The sequence below is a fragment of the Dasypus novemcinctus genome, chromosome 10 (assembly GCF_030445035.2).
Source record: "Dasypus novemcinctus isolate mDasNov1 chromosome 10, mDasNov1.1.hap2, whole genome shotgun sequence".
In the NCBI taxonomy this organism is placed as follows: Eukaryota; Metazoa; Chordata; class Mammalia; order Cingulata; family Dasypodidae; genus Dasypus; species Dasypus novemcinctus.
In genome coordinates, this window is record NC_080682.1 from 102,602,869 (window position 1) to 102,619,229 (window position 16,361).

Below are 16,361 nucleotides of genomic sequence, written 5' to 3' on the forward strand. Positions count from 1 at the left end.
ACCCTGCAAGGAGAGCTGCCTGTCACAAAAAGTACAGCTTGCCCAGGAGTGGCACTGCATACATGGAGAGCTCACGCAGGAAGATGATCCAACAAAAAGAGATACAGATTCCCATGCTGCCTGACGAGGATGCCAGCAGACACAGAAGAACACACAGCGAATGGACACAAGAGAGCAGGCAACGGGGGGCGGGGGGAGGGGGAGATAAATATAAAATAAATCTTTAAAAAAAAATTTAGACCCAGATTCTGAATCTGGACTATACTTACATACCCACTTTATTGCTGCTCAGGCATACCCAGATATCAGGAAAAAACTGCAGAAATTAGAGGAGGGCCTTCACACTCCGCAGAAAGACCTAATTAAAGTAGCCTTCAAGGTCTTTAACAATAGAGAGGAGGAAGCCAAATTAGAAAAACACAAACGAGATCAAGCTAAAGCCTCTCTCCTTGCTGCTCTCAGAGACCTGAAAACTCCCTCCCTTCTCTTCCCTGCGGTTGTCACCTGGACCCTCCTTTAAGTGTGGGAGGGAAGGACACCGAGCATGCGCAGGCCCTAATCCAAGACCCCTGCCAGGGCCTTGTCTCATGTGCCAACATAAAGGCCATTGGAAGTTGGATTGTCCTGAAAACCCAGTTTCTGGGAAAATCCCTCCAATACACCTTACCAGCCTAGAACCTAAATCATCTTCCCTTCCTGACCTACTAGGAATGACAGCAGAAGACCGACTGGTCCCAGGTTCGGAGAGGTCCCGCAACTCCATCAGTAAGTCCAGACCAAGGGTTATCATCAAGGTTGGAGGTAAGCCGATCTCCTTTTTAATTGTCCCAGAGGCCACGTGTTCAGTCCTTTCAGAACACTCAGGACCTTTACCATCGCCCCCAGGTTCTTTTGTGGGGGTTGACGGTATTCCTTCCTCTCCCTTGACTCACACACCCTTCCTTGCACTATAAAAAATCTCACATTCTCACACCAATTCCTAGTTATACCATCATGCCCTCCCCACTCTTAGGACGAGACATTCCATCCAAACTGCACTCCTCTAGCTCCTTTTCACTACCCACCCCTCAAGCTACGTTCCTTCTCCTTTTGTCCCCAGCCTTAACTTTTACTTCCCCTCCTACCGACATCCCTCCTATCTTACAACAGGAAGTAAACCCCCAAGTCTGGAACACTGACTCTCCCTCAATAGCCTCACACCTCTCCCCTGTAAAAATCACCCTAAGAGACAGCTCTTCTTTCACCAACATTCCCCAATATCCTCTCTCCTTCAGTGCCAAGCTGGACTTAAACCCACCATTAACAGACCTTGTGCCACAGGGCTATTACACTCCACCAACTCTCCATTCAATACACTTATCCTAGCTGTTAAAAAACTTAACAATGGCAATTATCATCTAGTACAAGACCTGAGAGTTATCAACCAGGCAACCCAGCCTATAGTCCCCTTAGTCCCCAACCCCTATAGCCTCTTATCACATATCCCTCCCCAAACCACACATTACACAATAATAGACCTCAAAGATGCCTTTTTCACAATCCCCCTAGATGAAAACTTTCAAAACGTCTTTGCTTTTACATGGACAGAGCCAGATGAGCCCCTAAATCCTACACAATTAATTTGGACCATTCTTCCTCAGAGCTACAGAGAGAGCCCACATATATTTGGGCAAGTACTACATCAAGACCTCGACTCTAAATCTCCCCTCCAGTACTCTTCTCCAGTACATGGGTGACCTTCTACCTGCAGCCCCTCCTTATCCATTTCTATCTCTGATACTATTACCTTGCTCAGTTTCTTTGGAGAAAAGTTTATTGGGTGTCTCCCAGGAACAGACAGTTTTTCAAAGCAGAAGCTACTTACCTAGGACTCTTACTGTCCCCCACCCATAAATATATTATAACAGAATGAATTCAACTCATCCAAAATTACACCCTACCTCAAACTAAAACTGACCTCATATCTTTTCTTGGTTTTGTTAACTTCTTTAGACTCTGCATTCCTAATTCTGGATCCATATCCAAACCCCTTTACCAAGCTGCCTCTGGAACCCCTCTGGAACCTCTAGAAAACCCTAGAGCCCTCTCCAGTCCTTTTACCCAACTCAAACAAGCTCCGTTAATGGCTCCTGCCTTAGCCTTCCCAACCCCTCCACATCCTTTTCTCTTCACCTACATACCCAACAGGGCTATGCAGTAGGACTCCTAACACAGCCACAAGGACCAGATGAACACATCATCGCTTACTTCTCAAAACAGTTAGACTCTGTCACTCTGGGTTGGCCTGCTTGTCTTAAAACCCTCGCCGCTGAAACCCTCCTGAAACAGGAAAGCTTTCAATTAACTCCTATTTTGCATCTTGATGTTTTCCCCTCTCATTCCCTTTCTTCCTTTCTCACACACCAGGCTATCGCCTCCATCTTGTCTACTCAATTACAAACTCTCCATGTTACCCTATTACAAAATCCTGGCGTCTTCCTACACCGGTGCTCTTCTCTTAACCCTGCCACCCTACTTCTGACCAAAGCCTCCCCTTCAGACTCCCATAACTGCCTCCAGGTTCTGGATCTTTTCCTACAACCACTTCCTAATATCTCTGACAACCCACTCCCCAATCCAGACCACACTTGGTTCATAGACGGTAGTTCCACAAAAACTAATGACACCACTAAGGCAGCATATGCTACAGTCACCCTGATACCCTGACCAACAAGACTGACTCTGGCCCATTTCCCCCAGGAACTACCTCTCAACAAGCTGAACTTATAGCCCTCTCTAGAGCCCTGATTAGAGGCAAAGGCCAAACTCTCAACATTTACACAGATTCCAAATATTCTTACCACTTTATACATTTACACTCTCCTATTTGGAAAGAAAGGGGCTTCCTGACTTTCAATATTTGGTGCCAAAATAGCCTAGCCTCAGTAGTCATTCAAAATAGAAGAGCCTTAACATTCCTATTCCTGTAGCTGGAGGCACATGAGCTATTTTTTTTTTCTCTCCCCTTCTCCCCCCTGCCCCCCCAGTTGTCTGCTCTCTGTGTCCTTTCGCTGTGTCTTCTTCTGTGACTGCTTCTATCCTTATCAGCGGCACTGGGAATCTGTGTTTCTTTTTGTTGCGTCATCTTGCTGTGTCAGCTCTCCGTGTGTGCGGTGCCATTCTTGGGCTACTCTTTTGCGCTGGGCGACTCTCCTTACGGGGCGCACTCCCTGCACGTGGGGCTCCCCTATGCAGGGGACACCCCTGCGTGGCAGGGCACTCCTTGCACGCATCAGCACTGCGCATGGGCCAGCTCCACATGGGTCAAAGAGGCCCAGGGTTTGAACCGTGGACCTCCCGTGTGGTAGGCGGACGCCCTAACCACTGGGCCAAGTCCACTTCCCACATGTGCTATTATTAATGAAACCTGTTGCTTCTACATAAATAAAACTGAGCAAGTAGAAGAACACCTAAGAGTCCTAAAAGAAAACATTGAAATTATTTAGAATGTAAGAAATGAAAATTATGGAAGCCAATCCTGGCTTTCTTTTCTCTCATATTTTTCTCCACCTTTAAAAGCTGTACTAATACCCCTAATAAGCCCACTAATCATTATTTTTCTCCTTCTTATGTGTGGCCCTTGTCTCCTACAGTTCCTCTTCCGATTCTTCCACTGAGTTGTTCGAACAACTACCCAAGGATATGTGAACAGGGCCTTCCTGTTATGAGAACAACAATTGATAACCACCTCAGAACCAAAACCCCACCAGCCGACCCTCACGAGAAGGAAACCCCCTAGGCCCCCTAACAGCAGGAAGCAGCCAGAATGCGTCGACACACCCTTTCCTCCACCCTTCACGTGCAAGCCCGACCGTCCACTCTTAGATCTACTTTAATTTTTTATTATTATAATGAAAACCCAGGAATGACAGGACCAGGCCCCACCCCTAGCCCCCATAACAGCCACAACTTGCAGAAGCTGCAAGTTTATTATTAACCTGCCCCATTGTAGAAGGGCGGCCAGCCACTCACTCAGAAGGAGCCACGTCCCTTGATATAGAATAGCCCCCATCCTGAGCCTACGTGTCCAGATGCAGTTCATTTCCTCACAAGGATAGACAAAGAAACCACATGACCCCACCAGCCCCTCCTGCACCCCTAGAATTCACGGCCTTTAGCCCAGTGCCCCCTAGCCTTCCCCATAGACCCTCGGGCCTTACCTAAGCCCAAACCCCCTCACATGACTAAGCATGTTCCCGCCTATAGATGTACTGTATAAATTCATGACTGCCTCTGCCAGGGGCGGGCTGAAGTTTATTCTTCAGTCTCCTTCCTGTTGGGTTTTCTCAGTAAATCGTATTAGTCAGGGTTGTCTAGAGAAACAGAATCAACAAGAGATATCTGTCAATAGTATGGGAGTCTGTAAGAGTCTCTCATGCAGCCGTGGGGATGCACAAGTCCAGGTTCCGCCAGCAGGCCACAACCAGGGCTGCAGTGAAAGTCCAATGAAGGTTCTTGACAAGTTCTGGGAGATGGTGGCTGTCCGAAGACGAGCTGGGAAAATCTCCCTCAATGCTGGAATCACTTCCCTTTTTAAGGCATTCAACTGATTGGGTTAAGCGTCACTCAAGGCTGATGGCAATCTCCCTGATCTATGTAATAATAACCAGCTATCTATGATTTACCACTGCAGTAAAGTCAATGGAGACTAAAGTCCATGAATGCCCTGTATTACAGTTAGCTGAGTGCTTGCTTGACCAAACAATGGGGCACAATTACCTGGACGAGTTGACACAATAGCCTAACCATCACAAAATCCTTTCCTGCAATCACTGATCTCTACATCCCAATTGTCTCACTCAGACATCTAACATTTCCCTCCAGCAGTTTCACCCTCGTCTAAGGGCTTTTGCTCTTGGCACGGGGGAGCATGGGTGGAAGAGTATGAATTAGCCCAGATTCTGGCCAGAGGCAACAGAAAGGATCCCCTGTCCTAGTAGTGAGAGGGAGCCTGGCAGGCCGGGGGTGAGGCCTTCAGACAACCAGGACTCTGGACAAAGGATTGGGAAAGTTGGTGACTGCTGCCGGAGGTGGGGACACCTGGGGCTGGAGGGACTGGAATGGTTAGTGGCTCTTGAGCTTGTGGACTTGGGAACTCCTTGTGCTCTGCATCTGGCTGGGAATTGGAAGTCTGCCCTGTTTCTCTGGGTCGCATTTTCATCTGTTAAGACAGAGATAGTGACTAAAAGTGGACTGCATTATCTCAAAGGATCCCACCGGCCCAGGCTGCAAGATTTCGTCAGAGCTGAGCCTCTGGCAGAAAATGCAGTAAGTGGGGCTCGGGAACTGGCTTAGTCCTGCACTAGTAATCCACCTCCACGGAGGCCTGGCTGGTGCCCAGGTGCAATAACTGACAGCTGAGTGGCCTTCACCTGATCCCAGGCTCCAACCAGGCTCCATTCCTGCTGCTTGTCCCACTGCCTGCCTGCGAGTCCACTATACCGTGGTTGTCCCTGAAATACTGGAGGAGAATGCAGAGTAGAAGCCTGAGCCACACACACAGCCTCCTCCTCTCCCAGGTAAGCCGCTGCCCGCCCCTGCATCAGAGGAGTCACACCTGGGGCATGTGCTGAAGCCCTGGCTGAGCTGGGAGGCTCCTCTGTGCCTAAACCCCAGAATATTGAGAAGGGCAAACTGAGGCCCAGTCTCGGGGCAGGGCCTGCCCAAGGTCAAACCACAGGTTAGTGCCCGTGGCAGGGCTCTTGCTTTACAGTCAGCACCCAGTTCTCAGCTCTCCTAGTGCAGGACCCTGAGGTGGGGAGGAGTTCACAGCTGCACCAAGCTCTGAAGATGAGTTTAGGAAGATGGGGTGGCGCTTGCAGAGTGATCTAAGTCACAAGGAGAAGGAAAGTCTCTGGCCCCAGAAACCAGACACAGCCAGACTAGAGGCAGGGGAAGGGCCTCCTCAGACCCTGCCCGAGCATGCTTGTCAGCTGCCCCGGGAGAGCCTCGGCCCAGCAGGGTGAGGGGGAAGCTGCAGGAGCTCTGGACTTGAGGGCCCAGAGTCAGGCGTAGGTCGTCTCTGCTCTGTATGTGACTTTGGGCACGTCCTTCAATCACTACCCCACTGATTCCACAGATGGTTGCTATTTTTCTACATTTACTCTTCAGATGAGGAAACTAAGAGTCAAGGTATTTGAGCATTTCTCCCCCTTCCCCCAAGGTCTAGCAGAAGGAAATAATGGGCTGGAATCCCTGACAGGCCCTCCCTGAGGGCCGTGGTTGCCTTAGCTCTCCTTAGAGAGTGAGTGAATGGACCCGTGAAGGGATAACTGAGTCCTGAAGTGAAGGAGTTAGCAAGTAAGAGAAGGAATTAAAATGGGAGTAGGTAAGGTATCAGAGTAAAGGCTTTTGGAAGGGTGGGCCAGGGGCAGAGAGGAAAGCTGGATGGGAATTCCAAAGTGCTGTTGTTTTTACCAAACAACTGAAAAATGGCATTGACTATTACTCTTTTTCCCAACTACTATGACAATACAAAATCAATATTAAAATTTATTGAAACATTTTTGAATAACTAGGACCATTTCCTTACATGCAGACTGGAAGGTGTCAAGGAGTGCATTGCTCAGTATAGTTTACCTGGGGTGGATAGAATATTGCCTGACTGCTCTCATCTCTCAAAGTGTAAAAGCAAATTACATAATGCCTTTCCTGCAAATACTTGAAAGATGAATTCATCCACCTGAAGAAATGAAAGACATGTTTTCTTCACAGCAGTACCTCTTCATTAATTTATTCATTTACACCTCCATCTAGTTTTTTTTTTTAATGTTACGTTAAAAAAATATGAAGTCCCGATATAGCCCCCACCCGCCTCACCCCACTCCTCCCACATCAACAACCCCTTCCATCATCATGGCACATTCATAGCACTTGGAGAATACATTATGAAGCACTGCTGCACCGCATGGATAGTGCTTTACATTGTAGTTTACACTCCCACCCCGTCCACCCAGTGGGCCATGGCAGGACATACAATGTCCAGCAACTGTCTGACCAGGATTTTTAATACAGGTATTAAATGAAAACTTGAGCAAAACTTTTTCCTTCTGCAACTGGCTTGTCTTAGCCCAAGTAGGCCTTTTGCATTTATTAGTTTTCGGGGAAGAAAGAAAACAGCTTCTCAAAGAAGTATGTTCAGTGCCACATTTCACACTTTCAGGCTTGATTGAAACGGTAGTTAAAATATTTAAGGCTCTTGGTTAGAGTTGCCTTTGCCTTCTTCATGGCCTGCGTTCCCTGATATGACCTGTTGAGTGCAGTTGCCTGGTGATGTTGCTGAGAGATGGTGCTTTACGGAGAACTGTCAGCCTGTCTTGCAGAATGTGGCCCCAGTTTCCATCTGTGAGCCCACCTTATTAAAGCCCAAAAAGAAAAAGTCATGGAATAATTGTGCATTTTAATTAAGTCTCTATGTGTGCCCTGTTGTGAAGCAGCTACTATTAGAGAATACTTTCATTAAAAAAAAAAATAAGTGAGCAAGATTAGATTAGATTAGATAATCTTATTGGCATAATTCATGAATTGGGGAGATTCCAATTGCTTCAAGGTAGAGAGGAGTTGCCCTGAACAAAGAGAGCTACTGGATTTCATACACAGAATGAGGGTGTACACTGGGAGGAAATTTTCATTGGTTAATGGATATTATGTTTCTTAAAAGGGCTAGCACAGGCGGTTGCTTAAAAAGAGGAAGTGAGAGGGTTTAAGAATAGGGAGTTGGCGATTGCTGATTGGCTGTATTTAAATTGTTTTCTTGGTGATTTATTCCATAGTGTAAATATCTCACTATAGAATGTGTGTGTGATTTTTGGGTACATGTAAATCTTATTCCCTGTTTTTTATACTGCCTTTTAATTAGTCCTAGAAATTCTAACCCTAAGACATTTGGCTCCAAGGATTTCAAGTAAGAGATATGGACCTATAGCAACCTCCTTGGTGTTTCTGTCTTTTCCCAAAACCCATCCCTTACTTGCATCGTTCACTCCTGAAGACCATCTGGGGAAGGGAGTGAGGCTCAGGACGGGGCTGTCTCAGCAAGAAGAGAACTTCTCCCTCCACGCCAGGGCACTGGACTGCAGGCTGAGCCTCTTCTCCTGGGGGGGGGGGGGGTGCACAGGTTCCACCGACGGGGCATTACCCACCCCCACACTGTGGGGAAGAGCCCAGGGGAGAGGGCAGGCTCAGGGGGAAGGGGCTCCCCCCTGCGAACTCTCCTGACCCCTCACCTAACCTCAAGGAGCCTCCCACCAGAAGGAAGGAGCAGGCTGTGCTCCTCCCCCTCTCTGGGCCTGGATGGGGCGGGACCTGCCCCAGGCTGCCCAGTGCAGGCTCCACCACCTGGGGCTGTTCCCACACCTGGCAGCCTCCCTTCTTCCTTGGTGCCTCTGACCCCAGCTCTTCCCTCAGGGACAGACATGGCCTCACTGATGACAACACGGCTGCTGCTCCTTCTGGTGTCAGCGCTCCCAGTGTGGGGCGCCCAGCCCAGGACGACGCGGGACAGGACCGGGCTTCTCAACGTCTGCATGGACGCCAAGCACCACAAGGAGAAGCCAAGCCCCGAGAACGTGCTGCATGGCCAGGTGGGTCAGGGGGGTCTGGGGGCGGAGAGGAGCTGACTCAGGGAGACCAAGTCAGGAGTTGGAAGTGCTGAAATCCCCCACGTGGGTATTGCTGGCAGGAGGAGGGTGGAGGCCGAGAGGCTGCCTGAGGAGACCCCAATGTGGAGCAGGTTGCCCGTCGGTGTGCTGTGGGAGCACAGCAGAAATGTGCTGCAAGCGACCACTTTATTACCTAAACAGCACAGAGGGCCCAAAGAGCAGGGGACGAGATCCCTGCTTGGCTGGTCTCCAGGGAGGCCAACTGCTCGGGTCAGGGTTGGCAGGTGGCAGTTCACGTTGGAGGATAGAGGGAAATGTGTGCTGGTGAGGGCTGAGTATTTATCCACCCCAGGGGGAAGGCCCTGCCATTGAGAATTCCTGCCCTGATGAACTTCTGTCCTTGCAGTTTCTTGGTTTAAGGTGTTGTCAGACCTTTTCATCAGACTCAGCGTCCTCCCTGGGGTTGTGAAATCTAAACAAACTGACACATCCTCCCATAAAAAAGAGGAGGTGGGATTAAGCAAGGGCTGGGAGCTGGCTGCTCCGGGAGTGGGTGACTTCCCCAGCCATCCACCTGTCAGCCTCTCAACAAAATCTAGCCAATATTTTGGCATCATCTTCCAAAATATAAGCTTAACTCCCACCTTGGAGATGAAGGTGGAGATGGGACGGCCTTTTGGCCTGCGGCTTTCCGCAATGTTGGCGGCAAAATTTTGGCAACACCAGTGGCTGCAGCCCATTAGGAGGGCTTCACCTCTGCATAGCACCACTCCAGGCAGGGAGCTCGGGCTTGTCTGAGGTAGTGCCTGCACCCACACTCCCCTCCACCCCTGGGAGACAGCTGAAGAGGTCCCTCAGAGAATCTGTACACTTTGCAGGTAGCGCACTTGCTCTTGGATTTTAGTCACCCTTCTACCTCCCTGAGGTATTAATCATGTAGAGCTGGAGGTATTGGAGGTATTGGCAATAGCACATATGCCTCCTTGTTGGGCTAGGAAGTCTAAGGCGATGTGATGAGTAAACACTACTTTGGCTGAAAAGTCTAATGATTTCTGCTTAGCCAAGGTGGCTGACAGATTGTGTATCATGCGTTTATTGGGGACTACTTTGGAAAGATGACTGAGCCATTTGCCAGTTTCATTACATCAGGAATTGTTGCATCCTGACACGTTGTCCCGTAGTGTGGAAAGGAAGAGTGCACAGCCAATGGTGTGCCTTTAGCTTTGTTGCAGTGTATAAATAAAGGACTTCCTGGTATTGTTTTGTTACCAGATTTTGTCTAGGTTCTTGACTGTGCTGCAGTAATGAATTTCAAGAGCACTTTGAGTGAGTTAGGCCAGTAAACAGATCATAGGTTCCAGGTAGAGAGGAAGGGGTTGAAAAGTGATAAAGTGGGCTGATTTACAGACTACAATTTCCCATTATAGATTATAAATGACCAGGTTTTACTTGAGTGTTAATCCATGCGGGGGGAGAAGATGGCCAGAATTGGGGTCCAAAGGGGAGAGCACGAAATCAGGCCTTGACACCTGCTTTTTGAACTGTTAATTATTCCATCCCTTTGCTATTGGCATAGGAGTCCCAGCTGTTTACTGTTTTGATTGGTTACCCCATCCATTAATCCCCTTGGAGGGTCCAATGATAAAGTCCTTAGGGGTTATCTGGGACTTCTCCTCGCTTCTGGAGGAAATCATGTTCTGAATGGCAGAATCTTGGGGGGGGGTGCTATTAATGTCCATGTGGACTCTTTGCCAGGTTCCAGATCCATCCTCTGATTCCCTATCTTACTAGCCAGCTTCATTCCCCCTCAGAGAATTTATACCTTTATTCTTAAAGGGCTGCTGAAGGAAGATGGTCTTTCTTCTGTAGCTACTTCCTGCTGGTTAGGGACAGTAGGCCCTACTTGACAAGATGTAAAACCCTCCTGCTATTTTATCTCATTTGGAGGAAGATGGATCTGGCATCCTATGCAAAGCTGGATGAATTTTCCATATGGCTAACAAGACGTTGATTCTGGAAGAAATAAACTAGATTTTTTTCTTTCTTAAGCCACCCAGTTTGTCTGCCCCTTGTCCTTAGCTATAACTTCACCCTTTTCTATTGATCAAAGTACCTTACCCATATCCTCCAGTCCATATCCCTCCATACTGATAGAAGGGTGTTATCAGGACTCTTTGAAGGTGTCCAGTGCCTTTCCCAAGGGAACTGATGGATCAGCCAGGGTAGACGTCACCCACTTTCTTCCTGTATGCAAGTGTTAGGTCCACGGGCATGTCTCTGGTTCCCCATTCGGGGTCAATCCTAATCCTGTTGGAATTAAAGGCAGACATGCAGCAAAGCCCAGGTTCCTCCTCCACCCTCATCCCTCCCTGGGAAAGAAAGTAGGATAAGATCATGTTTCCCTTCTGGAGAACTACTGAGTTGAGCTACCAGAGGCCCAAGTAAGATGGCAGTTAATCCAGCAAAGCTGTTGGTGTAGACATCAAAGTGTCTTTTTCAGATGGCCATTAAAGTTCTCCACAGTGCTGGATGCCTGTGGGTGGTGGGTGACATGGAAGGTCCATCTAATTCCATGAGTCTGGGCCCATTGTTGAGTGATCTGTGCAGTCAAGCAGGATCCTTGGTGAGAGGAGATGTCATCTGGGTACCTGAAGGGGTGGCAAAGCTGCTTTACCCAGGAATCCCATGCATGTACTACGTCTGCATGATAAACTAGAAAGACAAGGCTAGCCTGAATAGGTGCCTAACACAAACGAGACGTAAGACATACCGTGGAATGGTGGGAGGGGGCCAATTGAAGTACACTTGCCATGACTGGCCTGGCATGGCCCTTTGGAAATAGCTTTTAAATGACCTTTTCAGGCTACAGATTGTATTTGACAAGTCTCACAGTAAACCTGACATCTCGCAGTAAATGGCAGGTTGGACCTCTTTTAACGAAAGAGCTATATTGTGTTCCTGGTATCAAAATTTCATGGTGTTGGAATTTCCATGTCCAGTTCAATGGGGAATCCACCCACCAACAGAAGCAGTCATGGGAAATGCAGCTATTTCACAGATGTTACCAAAGGTAACAAAGATTCATTGTCCTCATCTCCAGACAGTGCTCATCCTCGTATTGTCAAGGAGGATCTGTAGGCTCATCTAGTGTGAAAAATTGTGGTACATCCTTTTTCAGCTAGGTCATTCCAAAATGTACATTATGATGTAGACCCTTAACGTGTGCATCAACAAGAACATACATAGTGCCTTTCCTTTTATTTTTTTTTTTGAATAATTCTTTTTTTTTTTTTAAAGATTTATTTATTTCTTTAATTCCCTCCCCTCCCCCGGTTGTCTGTTCTCTGTGTCTATTTGCTGCGTCTTGTTTCTTTGTCCGCTTCTGTTGTCGTCAGCGGCACGGGAAGTGTGGGCAGCACCATTCCTGGGCAGGCTGCACTTTCTTTCGCGCTGGGCGGCTCTCCTTACGGGTGCACTCCTTGCGTGTGGGGCTCCCCTACGCGGGAGACACCCCTGCATGGCGCGGCACTCCTTGCCTGCATCAGCACTGTGCATGGGCCAGCTCCACACGGGTCAAGGAGGCCCAGGGTTTGAACTGCAGACCTCCCATGTGGTAGACGGACGCCCTAACCACTGGGCCAAGTCCGTTTCCCCATAGTGCCTTTCCAAGCTGCCAATTGTTTCCAAAGGTCCATTCTCCACACTGGGGAGCCTTTAATCCTCCAATTGTGCTCCCTCCATGAACTAACCAGACTGCTCAGCCATTGGCAATAGCCCATGAGTCAGTCAATGGAGGTGCTTGGGTCTGAGTATTCCAGGGATAAGAGGACCTAGTTTCTAGAAGAGCATCTGACTTAGTGGAAGTAGGAAGGAATGAATTGAATTAATGAATTTTGTAATGACTGTATCCTGAGCATAGGCTTCCTCCTGGGCTCCCACTGTCTCCAAGAGTCTCCTCCCCCAAAGAGGGTCCTAAGAGCAAGGATTTCCCTGAAAGAGCTTGGGTAAGGGGAGCAAGGAGAAGATGGGAGAGGCTGCCTGCAAGAATATTCTGGCTGTGGAGGGCATGGGAGTTAGTTCCTTTGTCTTCCCCCATTTCCCCCATTTAGTGTCGCCCCTGGAAGAAGAACTCCTGCTGCTCCCACAACACCAGCCAGGAAGCCCATAAGGATATCTCCTACCTGTACAGATTCAACTGGGACCACTGTGGAGTGATGGCACCTACCTGCAAACAGCACTTCATCCAGGACACCTGCCTCTATGAGTGCTCCCCCAACTTGGGGCCCTGGATCCGGAAGGTACAGGTGTCCTCTGCACCTTTGACCTCTGAAAGCAGAGGAGTTTTCTACTATCTTTTCCCCAGGTACAGTTCTTTGCAGTCGTCACTGTTGAGAATCTTGAGCTAAGCCCTTCTTCTCCACCAACATTCCCCAGGTTAACCAGAGCTGGCGCAAAGAGCGGATCCTGAACGTGCCCCTGTGCAAGGAGGACTGTGAGCGCTGGTGGGAGGACTGCCGCTCCTCCTACACCTGCAAGAGCAACTGGCACAAGGGCTGGAATTGGACCTCAGGTGAGGACTGGGGTGAGTGGTTGGAGGTAGAGTGAAAGTGGAAGTGTGAGGGTGTGGAATGGGTATATGAAGACTTGGGGTTGGGGGCTGGTGGAGCAATTGACAGTTCTGGTTCAATAGCTGGTCTTCATCTTCCCTACAGGGTATAACCAATGCCCAGTGAAAGCTACCTGCCAGCCCTTCCATTTCTACTTCCCCACACCTGCTGCCCTGTGCAATGAAATCTGGAGTCACTCCTACAAGGTCAGCAACTACAGCCGAGGGAGTGGTCGCTGCATCCAGATGTGGTTCGACTCGGACCAGGACAATCCCAATGAGCAGGTGGCCAGATTCTATGCTGGCCAGATTCTATGAGTGGGGCTCAATCCCATAGGATGGTGCCTCTCCTGTTCTCCTTGTCCTTGATGATGCTCTGGCTGCTCAGCTGAGATCCTTCTATGTTCTGATACCAAGACATTCCAGCCCTGTTCTGCCCCACAGCTCCTAGCTACTCAGTTCTTGCTCCATGGTGGGGCCCTCTGCCAACCTGTTTAAATAAACAGACACTTCACATATGTCGTGTGAATTGCTTGGGTGGAGAGTTGGGATGTGACTATTTTGCTTCCCAAATCACATTGATTGAAGCCAGTTAGAGTAGGCCAATTCCCAGCTCTGACACTTGTTGTGAACTTGAGCCATATACTTAACTACCCTTCTAACCCAGGATACATTCATAGCTCTTAATTGCATTTTTCACTATAGCACTAATGTAAGAGTCAGGGCCAGGATTTTATCATGTAAATTGGTCCCAAGTCTCCCAAATATGACTTGTTTACAGAAATAGTAGAATTAGTGAAATTTAAGATTAAGGTTGTCTCAATACAATATATTTTATCAAAGGCCTGCAGTACAGTTTCTGAACCCATTTTTTGTAGTGTCATCCTCAAGTTCTGAGAACTCATTAGCTTGCAGATTATATTAATAATTTTCTATATTAATATTTCACATTAAGACCACTTACAACAGTGGTATTGACATAAAAATAGACATATAAATCAATGGAACAGAATTGAGAGTCCAGTAAAAAATACATGTATAGTCAGATGATTTTTATCAAAGGATCTATGGAGATGGGGAAAGGATAGTAAGTTTAACACATAGTGTTGGGAAAATTGATTACTCACGTGCAAAAGATGACCTGAGACCCTTACCTCACACAATAAATATTTACTCAATAAGAACCAAAGACCGTTTAATGTAAGGCCCATGAAAATAAACTTTTAGAAGAAAACTGATTATCTTCCAGACCTTGTTATGCACAAATTAAATTTTATTGACGTATATAATTCATACATGAACATGCATAAATAATGAGTGTATAGTAAATTTTTGAATTAACAACACAAGTATGCATATCTTCATACATGGCTCCCGTACACCTCCCCCTCTACTTACACCTTGCATTGTTGTGAACCATTTGTTACAAAGTATGAACGAGCATCATCAAAATATTCATTTTTGTGCAATATTTAGCCCATGTCTTACATTTGGTGTATTTTTCCCCCAACCCACCCAATTATTAACACCCTGTATTGCTATTACATATTTGTTAACATTCAAGAAAAAACATTTTCATATTTCTCCTGTTAATCACAGTCCATCATCCACCACTGGATTCCTTGTGTTCTACAGTCCCATGCTTTGTACAGTCCATTCAAAGGATATACTTAGAGGCATGCATTTTCATCACGGAATTGTGAAGCAAATATTTCTTAGTTTAAAGCTTCCCTTCATCACTTATTTCTGTTTTGAACCAAAAGTTCAGTCCATAAATGAAAAAAACCTGATAAATCAGACATCGTCAAATTCAAACTTTTGCTTGGGAGATAGAAAAGTTTTGGTAAAGAATGGTGTTTCTTGTAGCTTAACATTGTGAATGTAATTCACACCTCTGAATTGTATATCTAAAAGTGGTGGAAATGGAAAATTTTACATTTATATGTTACCAAAATAGAAATTACATTTAAAAATTCATACTTTTTCTCTTCAGCGGATGCCATTAAGAAAATGAAAGAAAGGAAAAAAAAAAAGACTGGGGAAAATATCTGCAAAACACATATCAGATTTAAAAAAAACATGTATCCTTGTATCTCACCAAACATACATCCATAATATAGAGAGAACTCTTACACACTTAATCAGACAAATAATACAATCATAAGTAGGAAAAAGAATTAAGCAGGCATTTCACCAAATAAGATATGCAAATGACCAAAAATTACATGAAAAAATATTCAACATTATTAGTATTAGGAAAATACAAATTAAACTAAAAGGTGATACCATTCCACACTCACTTTTTTTTTTTTTTTTAAAGATTTATTTATTTATTTATTTAATTTCCCCCCCTCCCCTGGTTGTCTGTTCTTGGTGTCTATTTGCTGCGTCTTGTTTCTTTGTCCGCTTCTGTTGTCGTCAGCGGCAGGGGAAGTGTGGGCGGCGCCATTCCTGGGCAGGCTGCTCTTTCTTTTCACGCTGGGCGGCTTTCCTCACGGGCGCACTCCTTGCGCGTGGGGCTCCCCCATGCGGGGGACAGACCTTGCGTGGCACGGCACTCCTTGCGTGCATCAGCACTGCGCATGGCCAGCTCCACACGGGTCAAGGAGGTCCGGGGTTTGAACCGCGGACCTCCCATATGGTAGACGGACGCCCTAACCACTGGGCCAAAGTCCGTTTCCCCACACTCACTTTTATGGCTAGAAAATGAGTCAACAAATGTTAGCAAGAATGTAGAGAATTTGTAATACTTGCACACTGCCGATGGGAATGTAAACTGGTGCAGTCACTTTGGGAAATAGTTTACCAGTGTGCCAAAAAGTTAAACATAAAACCACCACATAAGCCAGCAATTCAACTTATGAATATCTACTCAAGAGAAATGAAAATACATGCCCACACAAAGAGTTGCCTATGAATGTTCACAACAGCATTGTTCATAATAGTAAAAAACCTGGAAAGAACCTAAATGTTCATCAACTAGGAAATGGATAGACAAAATGTTGTATATACATAAAAAGGAATACTATTCAGCAATAGAAAATAACAAACTAATAAAGATGTTACATCATGAATAAGACTAAAAAGCATGCTAAGTGAAAGAAGCAAGACACAAA

At 46.8% G+C, this 16,361-nt stretch overlaps 1 protein-coding gene across 4 annotated transcripts in view; it reads left to right on the plus strand.

Moving 5' to 3' along the window:
* LOC101418447 (folate receptor alpha-like) overlaps nt 1-13,763 on the plus strand; it is a 48,253-nt gene extending 34,490 nt beyond the window's left edge. For 3 of the 4 annotated variants that reach the window (XM_058305885.2, XM_071218244.1, XM_071218245.1), the window contains 6 exons: nt 709-801; nt 5,422-5,558; nt 8,446-8,621; nt 12,749-12,937; nt 13,074-13,209; nt 13,352-13,763. In XM_058305885.2, coding sequence (XP_058161868.1) covers nt 8,454-8,621; nt 12,749-12,937; nt 13,074-13,209; nt 13,352-13,563 — 705 coding nt within the window. In that variant the 5' untranslated portion in view covers nt 709-801; nt 5,422-5,558; nt 8,446-8,453 and the 3' untranslated portion in view covers nt 13,564-13,763. Of the gene's footprint in view, nt 1-708; nt 802-3,632; nt 5,559-8,445; nt 8,622-12,748; nt 12,938-13,073; nt 13,210-13,351 lie in introns of all 4 variants that reach the window. The other variant, XM_071218243.1, reaches the window with a different exon arrangement.
* Nucleotides 13,764-16,361: the final 2,598 nt, after the last annotated feature.